This window comes from Fragaria vesca, linkage group LG5, assembly GCF_000184155.1.
Source record: "Fragaria vesca subsp. vesca linkage group LG5, FraVesHawaii_1.0, whole genome shotgun sequence".
NCBI classification, from domain to species: Eukaryota; Viridiplantae; Streptophyta; class Magnoliopsida; order Rosales; family Rosaceae; genus Fragaria; species Fragaria vesca.
This window is the reverse complement of record NC_020495.1, coordinates 16,674,765-16,693,139: the sequence shown is the minus strand read 5'-3', so window position 1 is coordinate 16,693,139 and position 18,375 is coordinate 16,674,765. Positions and strand designations below refer to the sequence as shown.

The 18,375-nt window shown below is 34.9% G+C and overlaps 3 protein-coding genes across 3 annotated transcripts in view; 1 reads left to right on the top strand and 2 right to left on the bottom strand.

Moving 5' to 3' along the window:
* Positions 1–1,018, bottom strand: part of LOC101293209 (glutathione S-transferase T3-like) — a 2,071-nt gene extending 1,053 nt beyond the window's left edge. Inside the window, exons 1-2 of the mRNA XM_004301475.1 lie at positions 953–1,018; positions 800–851 (exon numbers count right to left, since the gene is read on the bottom strand). Coding sequence (XP_004301523.1) covers positions 800–851; positions 953–1,018 — 118 coding nt within the window. The remainder of the gene's footprint in view (positions 1–799; positions 852–952) is intronic.
* Positions 1,019–1,609: 591 nt separating this feature from the next.
* On the bottom strand, positions 1,610–2,935 carry LOC101292908. Its single transcript, XM_004301474.1, has one exon. It carries the CDS (start codon positions 2,933–2,935, stop codon positions 1,610–1,612), a length of 1,326 nt encoding a protein of 441 aa, XP_004301522.1.
* Positions 2,936–4,198: 1,263 nt separating this feature from the next.
* Positions 4,199–17,812, top strand: LOC101292415 (phospholipid-transporting ATPase 2-like). Its single transcript, XM_004299911.1, has 24 exons — positions 4,199–4,351; positions 4,621–4,834; positions 6,780–6,896; positions 7,308–7,400; positions 7,556–7,730; positions 8,633–8,799; positions 9,219–9,323; positions 9,826–9,923; positions 10,018–10,160; positions 10,815–10,911; positions 11,051–11,160; positions 11,245–11,409; positions 11,718–11,872; positions 12,027–12,107; positions 12,255–12,375; positions 12,748–12,854; positions 13,592–13,723; positions 14,062–14,215; positions 15,172–15,289; positions 15,422–15,595; positions 15,758–15,809; positions 16,571–16,698; positions 16,956–17,106; positions 17,439–17,812. Exons 1-24 carry the CDS (start codon positions 4,227–4,229, stop codon positions 17,775–17,777), a joined length of 3,321 nt encoding a protein of 1,106 aa, XP_004299959.1. The 5' UTR covers positions 4,199–4,226; the 3' UTR covers positions 17,778–17,812.
* Positions 17,813–18,375: the final 563 nt, after the last annotated feature.

Genomic DNA, 18,375 nt, shown 5'->3' with positions numbered 1-18,375 from the left:
AATAGAGATATATATATATATATATATATATATATATGAAAGACAAAAGAAGAGTTAGATGGGAAACTGATGAAAATTCAATACATAGATACTTATTGCAGGTACAATTACCAATGAAGTTTGTTAAGGGACAACTACACATTTTAATTTAGTTGCTAGTAGAAAGACAATTGAATAGCAAGTACAATTGCAGCTGCACCATCACTATGCATCATTACTCAGACTATTACATTGACAACATACTCAAATTACAACATTGGCAAAGTACAATTGCAGCTGCTCCATAACTATACACCAATACAACATTGGCAAAGTACAATTGCAGCTGCTCCATAACTATGCACCAATACTTAAAGCAACATTGCATTAAATTGTCTTTGTTGTACTCCATGTTTACATAGAACTACTAAATTGGATTCTGAGTTGAATTACAACATTAGACTACAAAGCATTGACCATAAAGCATTCAGTCCTAAGCTCATGTCCTCTGCCAAATGTTTTGTAATATTTAGTTGTGTACGTATCAGGGGAATGACAATGTAAATATCTAAAATAGAAATTGTAATTAAGTTGTACTTTTTTTGCTTCTGTTTCTCATTGTATTTTTTTTAATGTACTCCGTTTTAGACAACAAACAAATCTGGATTTTTCTCAAGTTTTACTGTTGCAATTCTGTCATCACACATGAACAATGGTAATATAAGACAATAATGGGAAATCAGAACTGCATTCTATAGATGAAAAGTTAAAGAAATTAAAGAAAAAAGAATAAACGTAGAAACCAATCTAAACAGCATACATGTCAAACCAAAAACATAATCCAAAAGAACATAGTCAACAGTATAAGTCATCTGCCACAGAATCAGAAGAAAAACATTTGTAACATTCAGTACCTTTTTCAAGGGTCACTCGCAAGACTTCTAGTCTTCACATCTTTTGATTCCTCATATACAGCTGCATGTATACCAAGTGCAGCATGACCAGTTGGATCAGTGTTCTTGGACCATTTGGCATCCATGATTACAAAGAAAATATATACTTGGACTACCGGGAACTAATTGATCTAGCAACATTCTGAAAGATGGTCTTATATCCTTCTTTTATGGTCGAAGTGTTTGCAGGGTAGACTCAGCTTGCATTCATCAGCATAAAATATGTTAAACAATCGTCATCTACATGTACATATGAAAAATCATAAACTAGAGAGATATTAAGTTGATAACAAAGGTGCTACTAATCAGCTACATGTATGTCACGCAGTTAAAGAAGCTAGCATCATATTGGATTACATATAAGTGAGCAGTTGAGGACTCAAGCAGAGGTATATCTCTAAGAAGGGTTTATGTTAAATTCAACACTACATGCAAGGTTCGACTGGCACACTCAGACTACTACATGGCAAAATACTCAGATTTTGTAACCAATTACATTGGCAAAGCTCCACACAATTCACATCATATCAGACTGCATAGCTCGAAAACTGCAAATATATGAAAAAACAAGAGTTAATAAACATGGATCCTATTTTGAGATGTACTAAATGTTGCTAATTAAACAAACACTTGTATACTTACCAATAAAGTAGTCTTCATACATACCAACCAACATCCTATGTATTGGTTCTAGCCACATGGAGTTGCCATAGATGCTCAACAAGGTCAGCTTGGAGCATAGAATGTGTTCCTCGGTCCCTAATAGCCAAATGATTGCTAATAAATTCTTCAAAGTCAATTGTGTGATTACGTGAAACTAGAAGATCTTCAAATTGCTCATCCGGTTCAACATACTGCCTTGCAAGAATTTCATGATCATTGGCTGCAATGCGTTCGGCACGTTCATCTTCAATGATCATATTATGCATTATAACACATGCTTTCATGATCTTTTGAAGAGTTTCACGATCCCAAAAACGAGCAGGTCCCTTTACAATTGCAAAATGTGCTTGAAGCACACCAAAAGCTCTTTCTACATCTTTTCGGCATCCTTCTTGAGCTTTAGCAAAATTCTTTGCTTTCTCTCCTTGTGGACATGGAATGGTTTTGACAAAAGTGGACCACGATGGATATATGCCATCAGCCAAATAATATCCCATTTTATAGTCATGATCATTCACCCTAAAATTAACCGGAGGAGCTCGGCCTTCACGGAGGTCGGCGAATAAAGGTGAATGCTCCAACACATTGATATCATTGTGGGAACCAGGTAAACCAAAAAATGAATGCCATATCCAAAGATCCTTTGCTGCAACAGCTTCAAGAATTAAAGAAGGTTCGCAATGATCTCCACGAGAAAACATACCTTTCCAAGCAACCGGACAATTCTTCCACTTCCAATGCATACAATCGATACTACCAAGCATTCCTCGAAACCCACGGCTCTCACCAATTGATAACAATATGCAAATATCTTCAGCAGTGGGTCTTCTCAAGTATTGAGCGCCAAAAACATCAATAACCGCTTGGACAAACCTTCTCAAAGCTTCAATTGCAGTGCTTTCACCGATTCTAATGTAGTCATCAACAACGTCTGCCCCAACTCCATAAGCAAGCATTCTCATCGCAGCTGTACACTTTTGTAGAGAAGACAATCCAAGGCGGCTTGCCCCATCTCTTTTTTGGACAAAGTAGGAGTCATGATCTGTTACCCCATCTACAATTCGAAGAAACAAAGCTCGATGCATCCGAAACCTCCTCCGAAATATATCTTCTCCATGAATTGGATTTTCAGAAAAGTAATCTTTGAATAGTCTTTGGTGACCTTGAAGACGTTCCCTATCTTTATACAGCCGACCCGTAATAGAGCCTCGACGTCTTCTCCTTCCCTTCTCTTCTTGTAGAGCCCTGATTTGTGAATTGAGCAATTCTTCGTCTGATGATGAATTTGCAAGATCCCAAAATTCTTCGTCTGATGAAGAGTTGGATAATTGATAATCCATACTCATGAAGAAAACCCAAAGAAAGAAGCAGAAAGATGAAAGAAAAGATGAAGGAGAGACGAGAACTGGGTTATGGTGATAGATAAAGAACTGAGTTTCTGAAGGAGAAGAGAGAACGAACGATGAAGGAGATGGATAGAAATTAGTTTTTTAATGAATAACTCTTCTCCCGGCCTGAGTCAAATTTGACAACATTTTGCTCATAGCCAAATCCATGTAGGATTTGACTGTTTCATTGGAGAGCCCATTGGGCTGTCAAAAATAGCTGTTGGGTTGCCACCAAGGATTTGACAACCTTGTTGGAGATGCTTAGGGTCACTAGGAAAGACCCCTACAAAAACCCTAAATTTGGTTTTGCTTCCTACTATACGATGAAAGGTACACCATGTGGTCTTAGGCCTCTAATCGTTGGGAGTTAAATCAATTCGAGGACAGAGTATGTTCATTGCTTTCTAGTTTCCATGTCCACCTTTTTGGACGTAGCTTGTGGTTTGTTTTTTATTTCGTAGTTGTATTTTTATTAAGTATTTTGCTTTGTGCACTGGGTAATCTTGTATTACTTATGCATAGACCATTATCGGTCGTGATTGAGTTTAAGCCTAATGAAGTGATTCTAATCGTTTTAAAAATAAACTTATATCATTTAAGATGTTATAAGGTGATCATCTTATCATATACTATGTTTTGGAGGTGATATTATTATGTGAAATAATCAAACAATTAATGTACTATAATATTGTGAGTCGAACTTACGACCTCTTACTTATAACGATGAACTTATGTCATTGGACCAAACAGGCCCTTAAAGCAAAATATATTTGTGTGATTTCGGGTATAAATTAGTTTTTTTTTTTTTTTTTTGAGAAGGGTATAAAGAGTTATATATCGTATTTCAATTTATTATTATTGGAGTGAGAAATAAAGTATTCTTAAAAATGTTGGTACTAAATTGACCTTTCCTTAAAAACTTGAAATAGTGTATTTGTGAGAAAAGATGATTTACTGGGTCAGAGTCTCAGAGAGCGAGAGAGCGTGAGCGAGAGAGAAACCAAGCTTTCACTGCTTGGTAAGCAGATATTGATCTTATTGCGTGCGTTGTTCCCAGTAATGATCTCATAATTAATTCTGATCTCTCCGCCGGAGCTCGATTTCGAATCCAGGTAACATCGTGCTTGATCCTACTGGATTTGTGGGCTTTACAATTTGATCGAATTCGTGAATCTTGTTGGTTTGCTTTCATTTTCAGTGTTTGATGTTTGGAGTAGTGACATTTGAGCATTGAAATCGAGCAATGAAGCGCTTCATCTACATAAACGATGATGATTCCACGCACTATCCTTACTGCGACAACCGCATCTCCAATCGGAAGTACACTGTCTTCAACTTTCTCCCCAAGAATTTATGGGAGCAATTCAGGTCATTCATTCAATCACTCCTTGTTTATATCAAGACACAAAGTAGGGGTTTAATTTAGTTCATTTAGATTTTTCGTGAATAAAATGTGCATTATTAACAAACAAACTCGACATTTTTTTTTGTTTTTGTTTTTGTGTAATTTTCAATGTTCCATTATTGTTGGGGAGCATAAATCAATCAATCTCATTTTCAATTACGTTCCTAGCGTGGCACATAGGCTGAAAATGAATGTATGAGTCTGCTCTGACAGATTTTATCTCTGTTTTCAGCCGCTTTATGAATCAGTACTTTTTGCTGATTGCTTGCCTTCAGCTATGGTCACTTATTACTCCGGTAAATCCTGCCAGCACATGGGGTCCGCTTATCTTCATTTTTGCAGTCTCTGCAACAAAAGAGGCGTGGGATGATTACAACAGATATCTCTCAGACAAGAAGGCAAATGAGAAAGAAGTTTGGGTTGTTAGGCATGGCATCAAAAAACATGTATTTAAAACTTCTTCTCAATTCTCTTTTCCATTACTTTACTTCATAATTTTTGGCAATTAGTAGAGTAAAAAAGTTAATTACATTTATTGTCAACTAGTTAACAAACTAGGTGAATTAACTTGCTTATCACTGATAACTTGTCTTGTAATTTGCTTCATGCATTATCAAACACTAAATAGCTTTTTGTTTGTTTTCCTCTCTATAAAATTATAACTAATGTTTACTTAGTTTGTTTAATGGGTTTGATTAAAAAGAATGAGGGGATAATATCATGATTCAAGGATGGCTAATACAAGCATAAACTTTAAGGTTTGGGGCTATCCCTAAAGACGTTATCTTTTTCAATATGTATATACTACTTATGTATATAGTTGTAATTTTACATAGATTCTTTTCTCTGTGTGACAGAAGAAAATGCAACTTATTATTTTCTAATGTTTATTGGAGCCATAAACATTAGTGTGTAAACATTCATTTCTACAATTAAAGGTCTGAACTTAGTAAACAGAAAATCTTGAAAGGAGCTTGGACGAGGGACGTAACTGTAACTTATAAAAGTGGGAGGGATTACTACGTTCTTAAGAAGCCTAGGGAAGATGTATATGTAAGTTTAGATGGCTGTCCAAAATAATTTCAAGTTGGAGTGAACTTACTTAATCACAGAGGAATGGCCCTATTTTAAGCTTGTGTAGCTAAAAACTTTAACGGATATGAAAAAGGAATTATAATGTCTGTACTTAAATAGTAGACAATCAGGATTCTCTATAGAAGATTTGGGAAAGTGGAAAGAGTTTACACTTTGTATTTGCCAATAGGATCAGCCGGGCTGGATTAGGCAGTGAATTAACAGACCAAAAGCTTCAGCTTCAACAGCTGATATTCTCTCACGACTATAGCTCAAAAAAATTACCTTAAGAGAAAATATGGATGATGACGTCTGGATGATCTTGTAAGTGTAAGCTGATCAGTTGAATTTTAAGATGGTAGGGACGGTAGGATAAGCTGATAAGTTTTTTGTAGGTATTGCAGATAGACAATGGTTATGTGGTTACTTTACCCAAACGAAAGAAGAATACTCACATTATTCTATAGAGAAAAGTTCCTTTCGTGTGTGGAAGAGCTTTGAGACTGAGTTTGTTTCTGGTCTGCTCTATAGGTGTCGGTCACCTTGGAGTTTAGAAGTTACTCCCTTTCAGCCTTAGTGTTAGATTGGAAAGCTGCAGTGACATGATTAATATACTTGTTTTTAATATTTCTTGTCCTCTTTTCTACTATAATTTTTTTTTCGTAGCACACTTTCTGTTTCCTCCAAAGAAAAAGAAAAAAATCTTTAAAGAAAAATTGACTAGGATTATAGAACATAATATCTTGTTCCACTTTCCAATTGCTGATGCCCTCTGGATGCCTGGTTTATATTGGAAGGTTATGGAGTGACTGGCACAAATTATCTGGCGGGAAAGCTTTGGTAAGATGTGCTCTAATAGCGCGTTTCAGTTATTTCAATGGAAATAATTAGATGACATTCTCAGAATGTAGTGGGGAGGAGCTGTATAACTTGTGGGATAGGGATCGATCCTTGGTTTCTTTATGGGCTTTAGTTCCTTTGGAGTTCAGAGATTGATTATTCTTCTTTGCTATTTGTTCAAATTGGAGTGCAGCTGTTCTTTAGCTTCTTAGAATTACGGCTTTTTATAGCTGTTGTAATCTTAGTTTAGCCTGGCTATTTTAGTTGTAGCTCTCTAAGTTCAGTGGATTTCTTATCCACTACTCTGTACCTTTTGCACGAAAACAATCATTCTAAATGTTATCTGGTTGATTGATATGGTGGATTAGATACTTGTTGTCTACTTTTTTTTTTTTTTTCTTTTTAACTTTGCTGAAGTAACTGCTTAATGTATCTTATTAATACTTTGATTTTTGGCATTGGTGATATCTGTTTTAGATACAAGCGCAAGATATTCGTCTTGGTAACATAGTCTGGCTGCGGGAGAATGATGAAGTGCCATGTGACCTCGTTTTGATTGGTACATCTGAAGCGCAAGGCCTATGCTATATAGAGGTAATTAACCAACCTATGGTCTCCTTCTGATTATGAAGTTTCCCAAGTATGAAGTGGGTTGTTTAAGTCCACCGTCAAATCCAGGGCTCAACCCTGGACAAGCGGTGGAAACTATTACCAAGCTGGAGTACGATATATCTCGCTTTGAGTGTATCTATCTCCCATATGCCCGAGTTAAAAGACTACTATAGGAAGTTAAGAGGACAAGAATTTTCAGAACCGTACCAAATATTCAATTGTGCTTGAGAAATTGTATGTTAAATTTTTGCTTAATCATGATTTGACCAGGTCCACGTATCAATACAACTCTGCTGTCTTATTCATTGTTATGTTATTTTTCTTCTTATTTTGTTCCTCATTACTGTGACCATTCAGCATTTGAAGGACCTAATGAGATTACATATTTTCCAGACTGCAGCCTTAGATGGAGAAACTGATCTGAAGACCAGGGTCATACCACCAGCTTGTATGGGGATAGATCTTGAATTGTTGCACAAAATTAAGGCAAGATTTCATAGCTAATCATAATGAGAAGTAAATATTTATTGCCAAGATGGCAAGACAGAAAACAAAGTGGGAAGTTGTGCTCGTATTCAACTATTCATCTCTATGTTGTCATATTGATGGTCATTTGTTTTTTATTACTTTCTGCCCTACAGGGTGTAATTGAGTGCCCTAATCCTGATAAGGATATCCGAAGATTTGATGCAAATATGCGGTTGTTTCCTCCATTCATTGATAATGACCTCTGCCCATTAACCATAAAGAATACTATTCTTCAGTCATGTTACTTGCGAAATACAGAGTGGGCCTGTGGAGTAGCAGTCTATACTGGCAAGTACTTGTACTTTTCAAATTCTGTTCTAGTTTGTTTATATTATTTTATTTTATATATAGTTCTATTTTTTCAGTCTGAAATTCACTCATGACGTTGTTGATAATATTGATTGTGGACAAATGCTTTTTATTTTGTGATTGAGTTCTTAATATCTGGTAGCATGTATATTTAATCTTGATGTTCATAGTTTGATATATTGCCAAAAAAATTCTTGACCTTCTTAAGGTCATAAAAAACTTAACTCTTGTAAGTTTAGTTGTTGAAGAAAAGTTAATTGACACTGTGAAATAATGAAAGGGTTGAGAAGTATGTTGCTCCTGTTGGATGTCAAATTTCAGGGCTCTAGATTTCCTTAATCCAGTCCCTACTTGGTACATAATGCCAGTGTGATATATATAATCTTTCCTTCCTTTGAAAAATGTACTTTACCAGTACTTTTTATATTTGTTTAACAGGAAAGTTTTGGGCCGCATACAAGAGACTATAGGTGTCGCTACATGACCTCGCTTTCCTATAAATCCTATGAAAATAATATAACATATTTCTTTGGACAAAATAGAACAATATTATACAGAAAATATTTGCTCCTTAATGTTTTCGACAGACCTTTCTTATCATTCAGTCTCCGTGATAAACATATTTTTCGTGAAAATGACCTAAAGTGATACTAACTTAGAATACACTTGTGTCATGCCAATGGTTTCTTTTCCTTTTTTTGTTTCTGCTTGTCTTTTCTAATCTATATTCTTAAAAGTATGTGAGCTCTAGATAGGTAACAAATTTTCCTTTGGGTATGGCTGTGATTGTTTTTTTTTTTTTTTTATTATTTTTTTTATATATATTGTTTTCATCCCTTTATGTAATCAATGATCATATGTTGCATTTTTCCTTTCTTTAGGAAATGAAACCAAGCTTGGTATGACTAGGGGAATTCCTGAGCCAAAGCTTACAGCTGTCGATGCTATGATTGATAAGTTGACAGGAGCTATCTTTGTTTTCCAAGTAGTGGTGGTTATGGTTCTAGGTGTTGCCGGTAATGTCTGGAAGGATACAGAAGCAAGGAAGGTATGCCTCAACTTTGCAGCTTGTGAACAGTAGATTTAGTATTCTGAATTAGTCAAATCAAAAACTTATTTCTGAATTGTAGCTATGGCTGGTAATTAAATAGAGAACATCTTAATTACATGTCAGTACGGATGCTGTAAGCTGATTTTGACTATCTGCAGGGTTAGGGTTAGTATTTGTGTGGACAGTAGTTTTCATTTTTTCATGCATTTCTTTTCTGTTCCATCTTGAAGCCAAGATTTTAAGTGACTTTACTGACATGATTGATTTTCATATATATCCTAGTTTGGGGGGGGGGGGAATTTAAATTCTTCATCTATTGAATCTGATCACCAAACATATATGGCACTGATTATTTTGTTTATTATTTTGTTTTACCTTTTGTCTTTTTTATTTTAATTAAATTATGTCTTCTGTAGCAATGGTATGTTCAATATCCAGATGAAGGTCCTTGGTACGAACTGTTGGTGATCCCTCTTCGCTTTGAACTACTTTGTTCCATCATGATACCTATATCAATTAAGGTAAGCTTGTGAAGATTTTCTTTTGATAGTTTTAGATTGTGTACATTGTTGTCCTGTGGTTTCAGATGATGAACAGCTTTAATATCTTTTGGATTTCAGAACTTCTTTTTTTTAATATTCTTTTTACTCCTTAATTTTGAATTTAACTTGTAAGAATCAGAATAGCTTTAGAAGAATCATATCCTGTACTTTGTAAAAGAGTTGAATCCTCAACACTGCAGTAATAGATAATGAATCCAGCATTCACTTTTATAATCTACCGAATAACTTCCCTGCAATAAATTGAATATAATGAGGCCTGTGGCAGCTGTTTTTGTGCGAGTCTAGGTATTGTAACTAGTCAGGTGATAATGATATTAAGTGCAATCATAACATCAATTGAAGCTTTTAGACGTCTGTTTGTATAAGCACTGCAGGTTGTAAGTTTATCTTTTTTTTATTCCAGATCAATTCCGTATTGCTTTCGTAGCTGTTAAGATACTGAAATCCTCATCTCTGACAGGTATCTCTTGACCTTGTCAAAAGCTTGTATGCAAAGTTTATTGATTGGGATACTAAAATGATGGACCGAGAAACGGCTACTCCAGCCCATGCAACAAAGTAAGTTGATTTGGTATCAAAATAGCCAATTTTATTCTTGAAAGAATCAAGTAATATTGTTAATATTACAAGAGATCTCTCTTATATGTGGCAGTACAGCAATAAGTGAAGACCTGGGACAAGTTGAGTACATATTGACTGATAAAACTGGTACCCTCACAGAAAATAAAATGATATTTAGAAGGTGTTGTATCAATGGCATTTACTACGGGAACGAGAATGGAAATGCCTTAAAAGGTTTGTTTCTAAATCTTGGAACTTATGTCATTGCTGTCTGTTCATCAAATAATATATAAAAATATGTCATATGACATGAAATTACCAAAAAATATAAATACGGAATTCGTATTTCTTGATTGTTAGCTATTTGATTATGCAATTAACTTTCAAATATTGGCCACTTGGAGACGCCTGTTGTGGTGAACTAATGTTATATCATGTCTGTTGTGGTGGACTTCCTATTCTGTTAAAAATAACGACAAAAATTAGTAAAAACTTTTGTTCACGAACAAGAAAACAGTGTTTTACTCGAAAAAAAAGTGTTATTAGAGATTTGATTTTCCACCATTTTGTTTCTTTCTTAGTTGTAATTTTAGTTATAGTTTGATTTTAAAATACATATCCATTTGTTAGGCTTGTATCTATCTGAATCTCCACTGTTGGACTGTTACAAATACTAGGCATTTATAGGTGTTCTATGGGTATTCTGAGCATGAACTTATCATCTAGACTGATTTTTTTACTGACAAATGTAGGACCTCTTTCAGATAACATTATATGAAGTTCACTTTCTAAAGAGAAATCACTTTAGGCTTTATTGATTTACTACATGATGATTTTAATGAAAAAAATCAGCCGCGGTATTTATGCATTCAATTGTTTGACATGCAGATGAGGAGCTCCTTGATGCTATTTCCAGCGGCTCCTCTGATGTTATACGTTTCCTTACAGTTATGGCGATATGTAATACAGTCATACCCGTTCAAAGGTGTCACTTCTCTCTTTAACTAATTGGGTGTTGGGATTTTAACAATTTCCCACAGGAACGAAATGCATGAACACATAGTAACCATCTGAATGTATGCACCTGTTTATTAATATTTCTCTACACTACTTCTATCTTGTAGCAAAACTGGAAGCATCGTGTACAAGGCACAATCTCAAGATGAGGATGCTCTTGTTCATGCTGCTGCTCAGCTACATATGGTTTTTGTCAATAAAAATGCAAACATTCTTGGTAAGCCACATTTTCCTTTCTCTGTCATAAAAGATTGGTTCTGATAGTAGGACACATGATATAGTTTCCACTGTTAAATTGCAGAGATCAAATTCAATGGTTCTACAGTTCAGTATGAAGCCTTGGAAATTCTGGAGTTCACTTCTGATAGAAAAAGAATGTCAGTAGTGGTAAAGGATTGTCACAATGGAAGGATTATTCTTTTATCAAAGGGAGCAGATGAATCTATTCTTCCTTATGCATGTGCTGGTAATTATAATTAGTTATTAATTTCATGTATATGAGAACCCTATTACCTGCTGCTATTCATTGCTTCTACCAAAGGATGGTAATTGAATAACATGATTAATAGGGATAATTTTCCAAAATGAGGCTCCAGATTTAATGGAATTTACAATCAGGTATCGTGTATAATAGTCTAGAGGTCTGGAGGTTGGGTTGTGAATGTATATTGTTAACTACTGTGCTTAAGATAAGTCTCCTACTGGGTAGTTGAAAAGAAAAAATTTGGTCATAACAATTACTTTGTATTCAATAATCACAATTATATTCTTCAGGACAACAAACAAGGACAATTGTTGAAGCTGTTGAGCAATATGCTCAGTTGGGACTACGGACACTGTGTCTAGCTTGGCGTGAATTAAAAGAAGAGGAATATCGAGAATGGTCTTTGATGTATAAGGAGGCTAGCAGCACATTGGTTGATAGGGAGGTAAAGCATATATCTGAATGTGTTTCTCTAAGATGTACTTATTGGCGTACACATGTAAATAGTGATGCAGGAATGTGTATGTGTAGAATGTGTTACATATACAGACATGTGATCTTATTTAACCTACCATTTGCTGTTAAACTCTGTTTTGCAGTGGAGGCTAGCGGAGGTCTGTCAAAGATTAGAACATGATTTTGAAATACTTGGGGTTACTGCAATAGAGGATCGCCTACAGGTGAATTATACCAGTGTGCTAAAATGGAACTTCTCTACTGATTGCCAAAAGAGGCAAATAACGGAATTTGCTTCTTTAATATTAATTTATTTGCTGTTTGTTTTCAAATGCTTGACTATTGCTTGATGTTGGATTATCAATTTCCAGGATGGTGTCCCAGAGACGATTAAGACGTTGAGGAAGGCTGGCATAAATTTTTGGATGCTTACTGGAGACAAGCAGAACACTGCCATACAGATAGCTCTTTCATGCAATTTCATTTCCCCAGGTACTTAAAGCTTTCTCCCTTGAATCACTCTGTACAATAAATAGTGACGATGTTTATATTGATAGAATTAAAAGGTGTATGACACTCTAGTCATGAGGTTTGGCTTGCTGCATGTCTCATCTTGCATCTACTTTGGCATATGAGTAGCAAAATTCTGCTAGCTTCTCTTTCTCAATCCATGACCAAATTTTTTGTTTATTTATTTTCATTAATTGGTTGTGCTGTGCGATACTTTCGATGTTCTGTTTAGTTTGATGAATTTTCATTTTGCATGTAATTAATATCGTCTAACCATTTTGCAAATGCTATGGACCACTAATCCCTTCTTCCTCCTCTCTCTCTCTCTCTCTCTCTCTCTCTCTCACTGAACAGAGCCAAAAGGCCAGCTTTTGTTACTTGATGGGAAAACTGAAGATGAAGTTCATAGAAGTTTAGAGAGAGTTTTACTTACAATGCGGATAACAACTTCAGAACCTAAGGTACACCTTGTGTGCTTCATCTATCAGAGTAATTATACTTACGGGATTTGGTCCCTTCATGTGAACAACAAAAGCAATTTTATATAAACATATAGATAATAATTTTACTGATTTTTATTTTTATTTTTTATGATTAGAATTGAATATCATCAGAGATTTTTGTATACATATTTTTGTGTTTTGTAGATATTCTTGGTGCATTTAATTATTATATTAGAATTGCTGTGTTTGTAAGAGATATTGCGATGTGTTCTTAAATTGGGAGTTGGGGACACCAACTGGGCAGGTAAATGATGATGTTTACTTGAATCAAATATCAAGTTATTATAAAGGTTGTGTTTGGGAATTTTTTAGGGTGCTTAGGTTTGAGATGCTCCACTGTAGCCCAACTGTGCATATATAAGTCATACCTTTTTGTTGGCATTTGTGTGCGGAAAGAATATAAATAGTTACTTTGTAATTAGTTTGTCCATACTAGAATTCCGGTGATTGTTATGGCCTGGTACAAATTTATGTCTTTTGGTGATTGTCTTGTTTCTCATTCAACGTTTCAAACTCATTACAAACAGCATGCTTTACATTTCTTGTATGTTTGATATTATCTTTTGTCACAATCTATCATGCATACACTACTACACAGTTATTTGAACATTAAGCTTATGTTACATGTTTTCAGGACCTTGAGAATTCTACTTTTCTACTTTTCAATTAAATATTTAGTTACATTTTCCCGACAGGATGTGGCATTTGTAATTGATGGCTGGTCCCTTGAAATTGCACTTAAGCATTATCGGAAATCTTTTACTGAGTTGGCAATATTGTCAAGGACTGCTATATGTTGTCGCGTGACACCATCACAGAAAGCTCAGGTGCCCTTTAACTTTATTTTTTGTTGAATATTTTGCTTGTATCATTTTTACTTTAAAGTACAGAACTTTTTCCTCTGTTCAGTTGGTATTAGCCTTTTTATGATTAGATAGTTATCTAGTTTTCCATAATCCTTATACTGAAGTTCGCTATGCAAGTAATGTTGCACTGAGAAAGCCTTCACAATTCTGGTTTACGATAAACAACCAAACTTTCTAAGTTCATAAATTTCTCAGAAAGCCTTCACAAAGCTGGTTTACGATATCCATTTATGATCCTTTATTTTCTGCTGGAAATAAATATTTGAAAAATATATTTATCTAGTGTCTATAACTTGCAGCTTGTGGAGATTTTAAAATCGTGTGACTATAAAACATTGGCCATTGGTGATGGTGGGAATGATGTGAGAATGATACAACAAGCTGACATTGGTGTTGGCATTAGTGGGAGAGAAGGATTGCAGGCAGCTAGGGCCGCTGATTATAGTATTGGGAGTAAGTTAATTGATCTGTTGTGTGTGTGTGCACGCACTGCAAACATGATTGTATTTTAATTTTTTTTACTGGTTATGAAGTTCAGTTGAATTTGGATGACAGTGTTCCTTCCCCCACCCCCTTCAATTTTCTTTTTCGTTCTTTTTTAGGAAGCCTTGAAATTGTAATCTTTCTGGTTATGGTCAGCTTATAAATTATATGCTATGTCAGAACTCAGAAGTGCCTGACATTTCAGCCACAAAAGTTTTTCATTTTGACCCCACAGTTGAAAATTTAAAGAAAAGTGATATGATTACAGTTTACTCTTGTTTATTCAAACAATTAGGTGTTTACTATCAGAACTGAAGTTCCTCCAAACAATTTTTGTCAAATGAAGATTAGATGAGAGATATTTGGGACTTACAAAATACAAGCAACCTTTCTTTCAAAGATTCTTTTTCAAGATATGTTTTTTTCTTATTACAAATCTGAAGCAACTACCAAAGGCCTTTTTCAGTTGGACTGAGAATACCCGAATCTTTGCTTACCATTTCATTTATGAGACGGTTGAACTTGATAAAGGGGATAATCATCACATCTTAAAATTCTTCAAAATCTATAATTTTTGGTCGAATCTTCAAATTGTCAGTTCTGTTAGAACTTGGCTATTTGCAGTTTGGGTCTTTGTAGTTAATGTTTTTTGTTGGGTTTTTTGTTTTGCAAAACTGAGGATTTTATGAATTTAAGTTTTCTGAATAGAATCCCAAGAAACAAACAAACTGGCCTATGTTAAGTTTCTAAGTATCTTAGTTATTCTAGGATGTCCGTAGACATACTAAATAGAGAGCATCAAAAACGTGTTTTCATCTTATTGAATGCTCATATTAATTCTTTTGCTGTTACTCTAATGTGACTGCTTCACCTGATTTGCAGAGTTCTGCTGTTACTCTAATGTGACTGCTTCACCTGATTTGCAGAGTTCAGGTTCCTGAAAAGATTGATACTTGTTCATGGGCGTTACTCATACAACCGCACAGCATTTCTGTCCCAGTATTCATTTTACAAGTCATTGGTCGTATGTTTCATCCAGATTTTGTGAGTATCATTAACCATAGAATACTCAATTGATAGCTCATTCTGAATACTGTTCTTATTTTTCAAACGAGCTTTCTCTTTGTCTTTTCATCATGATCACTATCTAGTATACTGACTTTGGAACAATGTCAGTTTCTCTTTTGTTTCAGGGGTCTCTGGAACCAGTCTCTTCAATTCTGTTAGCTTGATGGCTTATAATGTCTTCTACACCAGTGTTCCTGTTCTAGCCAGTGTTCTTGATAAAGATCTTAGTGAGGAAACTGTTATGCAGCATCCACAGATTCTATTCTATTGCCAAGCGGGAAGGTTTGATTGAATCTTAATTGTTGTTGTTCTATTTATAGTTCATATGTGCTAGACGTTTTTTTCACATGTAATGTTCAGTGGGCCATTCTGAATTCACAGCAATGTTATTATTACTATTATGCAGACTTCTGAATAATGAACTTTGTTTTGTTCTTGAAACAGACTTCTGAATCCTAGCACATTTGCTGGATGGTTTGGGCGATCCCTTTTCCACGTGAGTGCTATTTGTTATCAGAGTGTCTTTCTTTGTGTGATCATTGTCCCTCTCTTTCTTTAAGTCCCAGTAAATTAAACCTAGTGTTAGTCAAAGTATTCTTGAACTAAGTGTGTGTGTGTGGAAGAACTTTGGGATTAAGTTCGTTTCTGATCTGCTCTGTGGGCATCAGTCACCTTAGCATTTAGAAATCACTTCTTTTCATGCTTACTACTAAAATTGGAAAGCAGCAGTGTCATGATTAGTGTTCTTGTTTTAAAACTTAGGCTCTGAGGATTTCTTGTTCTCCCTCATACTTTGTCTTTTTTCTGTCGAATTTATGTGTCTTCTTAAAAAATTAAAAATTAAAAAATATACAGAAGTTTGAGCTCAGTGTGTCTTAGTCATTAAAGCTTGTGAAAAGGTATGGGTCAGCAGTTCCCTTGTTTAAATTCATTTTTGGTATTGGACTAACAGTTAGAGTTCCAAAGGCAATCTATCGTGTAAAAAGTACAGCTAAGTAGTCTTGATGCCTTTCAGACTTCAAAATAAGTTCACAATTACAATTCAGAAGTTTCAGTTTAATGAAATAGTAAGGTACATGCTTGTGATTAGAGCATATTCTGGCTTAAAACTGGTTTATGTAAAGTCATCTTTTCCCAAGAAGCCCTAGGATACTGATATATTTAAACAAGTTCTTATATGACTAGTGACCTATTCTGATTTACAGTTTCTACCGGTTGCTTTTCTTCAATGATTCTAATACCAGGTATTACTTGCAGGCAATTGTTGTATTTGTGATCAGCATACATGCTTATGCTTATGAAAAAAGTGAAATGGATGAGATTTCACTGGTGGCACTATCTGGATGTATTTGGTTGCAGGCTTTTGTAATGACATTAGAGACGAAGTAAGTTTAATAGTAACTCACTATAATAGGGTTTCAACTTTTTTTTTTTTAACTTACGAGAAAAAAAAAAAGATACTCCTACATGCTACTACATGCTAGAGTTTCCAATAACTAGATGTTATGTCGTGGTTTCAAAATTTGGAACTCTTTGAGTGAAACTCAGTTCATTGTTGACTAGATGCTTTGTAAGTTTGCCTTAAATTGCAGAGAAATTATTTGAGTTACCTCTCTGTTACTGACTGCTTGTGTTTGTGCAGCTCCTTTACTATATTGCAACATCTTGCAATATGGGGTAATTTAGCTGCCTTCTACATCATCAACTGGATCTTCAGCGCCATTCCAGGATCAGGGATGTATACAATTATGTTTCGCTTGTGTAGAGAGCCTTCTTACTGGATCACTATCTTGGTAAAGTTTCCTTTGCCATTCTTTCCTCTTAAAGCTTCGGGTATGGAAATATATCATCATTGGTTCATTGGGTAGGTAGTTAATCAGAGTGTTGTATTGGTGCATCTGTAATCCCTTAGGAACAGTACAAGATGAAGCACCAAAAGGTTCATAGAACAATAACATAATTTGGGATTAGTTTCATGGTCTCTTTCTAGTAAATTAATGGCATTAGCACCTCGTTTAAAGCCTTTGTTGTCGACTGTAAAGAAACAAAACAATATAAAAACGCTGTACAATTCAATATCTCATCTAACTAGATTTCCTTGTGTGCAACCTCATGTCCATTACAGCTCATAGTTGCAGCAGGAATGGGTCCGATTCTAGCTTTGAAGTACTTCAGGTATACATATAGGCCAAGCAAAATCAATACACTACAGCAAGCTGAACGATTGGGAGGGCCTATCTTGTCAATTGGGAGTATTGAGCCACAGACAAGAGGCATAGAAAATGAAGTTTCTCCATTATCAATTACTCAACCAAAGAACAGAAATCCGATTTTTGAACCTCTGCTGTCAGATTCACCCAATGCTACACGAAGATCTTTTGGTTCTGGAACACCTTTTGATTTCTTTCAGTCACAGTCTAGATTGTCCATGTCTAACTACTCAAGAAATTGCAAGGACAATTGAGTTTCCCAATAATTTTAGTTGGGAAAAGCTAACAGAACACATTATACGTCGGTGCCACACTTGAACTGTAATATAATCGTTTTGTGTAAATCAGCATTGTATGTAGCAGGTATAGGCAGTCAACATACCTTTATGCAAAATTATAATTCTTTGATATGGTCTAATAGCGCAAGTTATTAATTCAACCCCTGCAAATTCTGTGTTAGCTACTACATTCTTGTATTTTTTTTTCCAAGTGCATGCGTACATATATACATATATATATATACATATATATAGTTCCCTTTTAGAGTGAGACACCGTTTTGAAATTAAAATGTGGTTTCGCTCATTTTTAGGTCATATTCTCACATCTTTATTGGTCAGTGTCTAGAACATAGTATGTAGATCATTCTTGCAAGTTTAATCTAATTTAGAGATCATTTGGGTACCGAATTAGATTAAATGAATCAAATGAACAAAATATGTCTAAAAGGAACCATTCGTGTAAATTACAATTACGGAAGCTCAAAATGATCTTCAAATTAAATGAAATTTTACAGTAATGATCTACACACTATGTTCTAGACATTTAACGGTGCAGATGTGAAAATGTAACG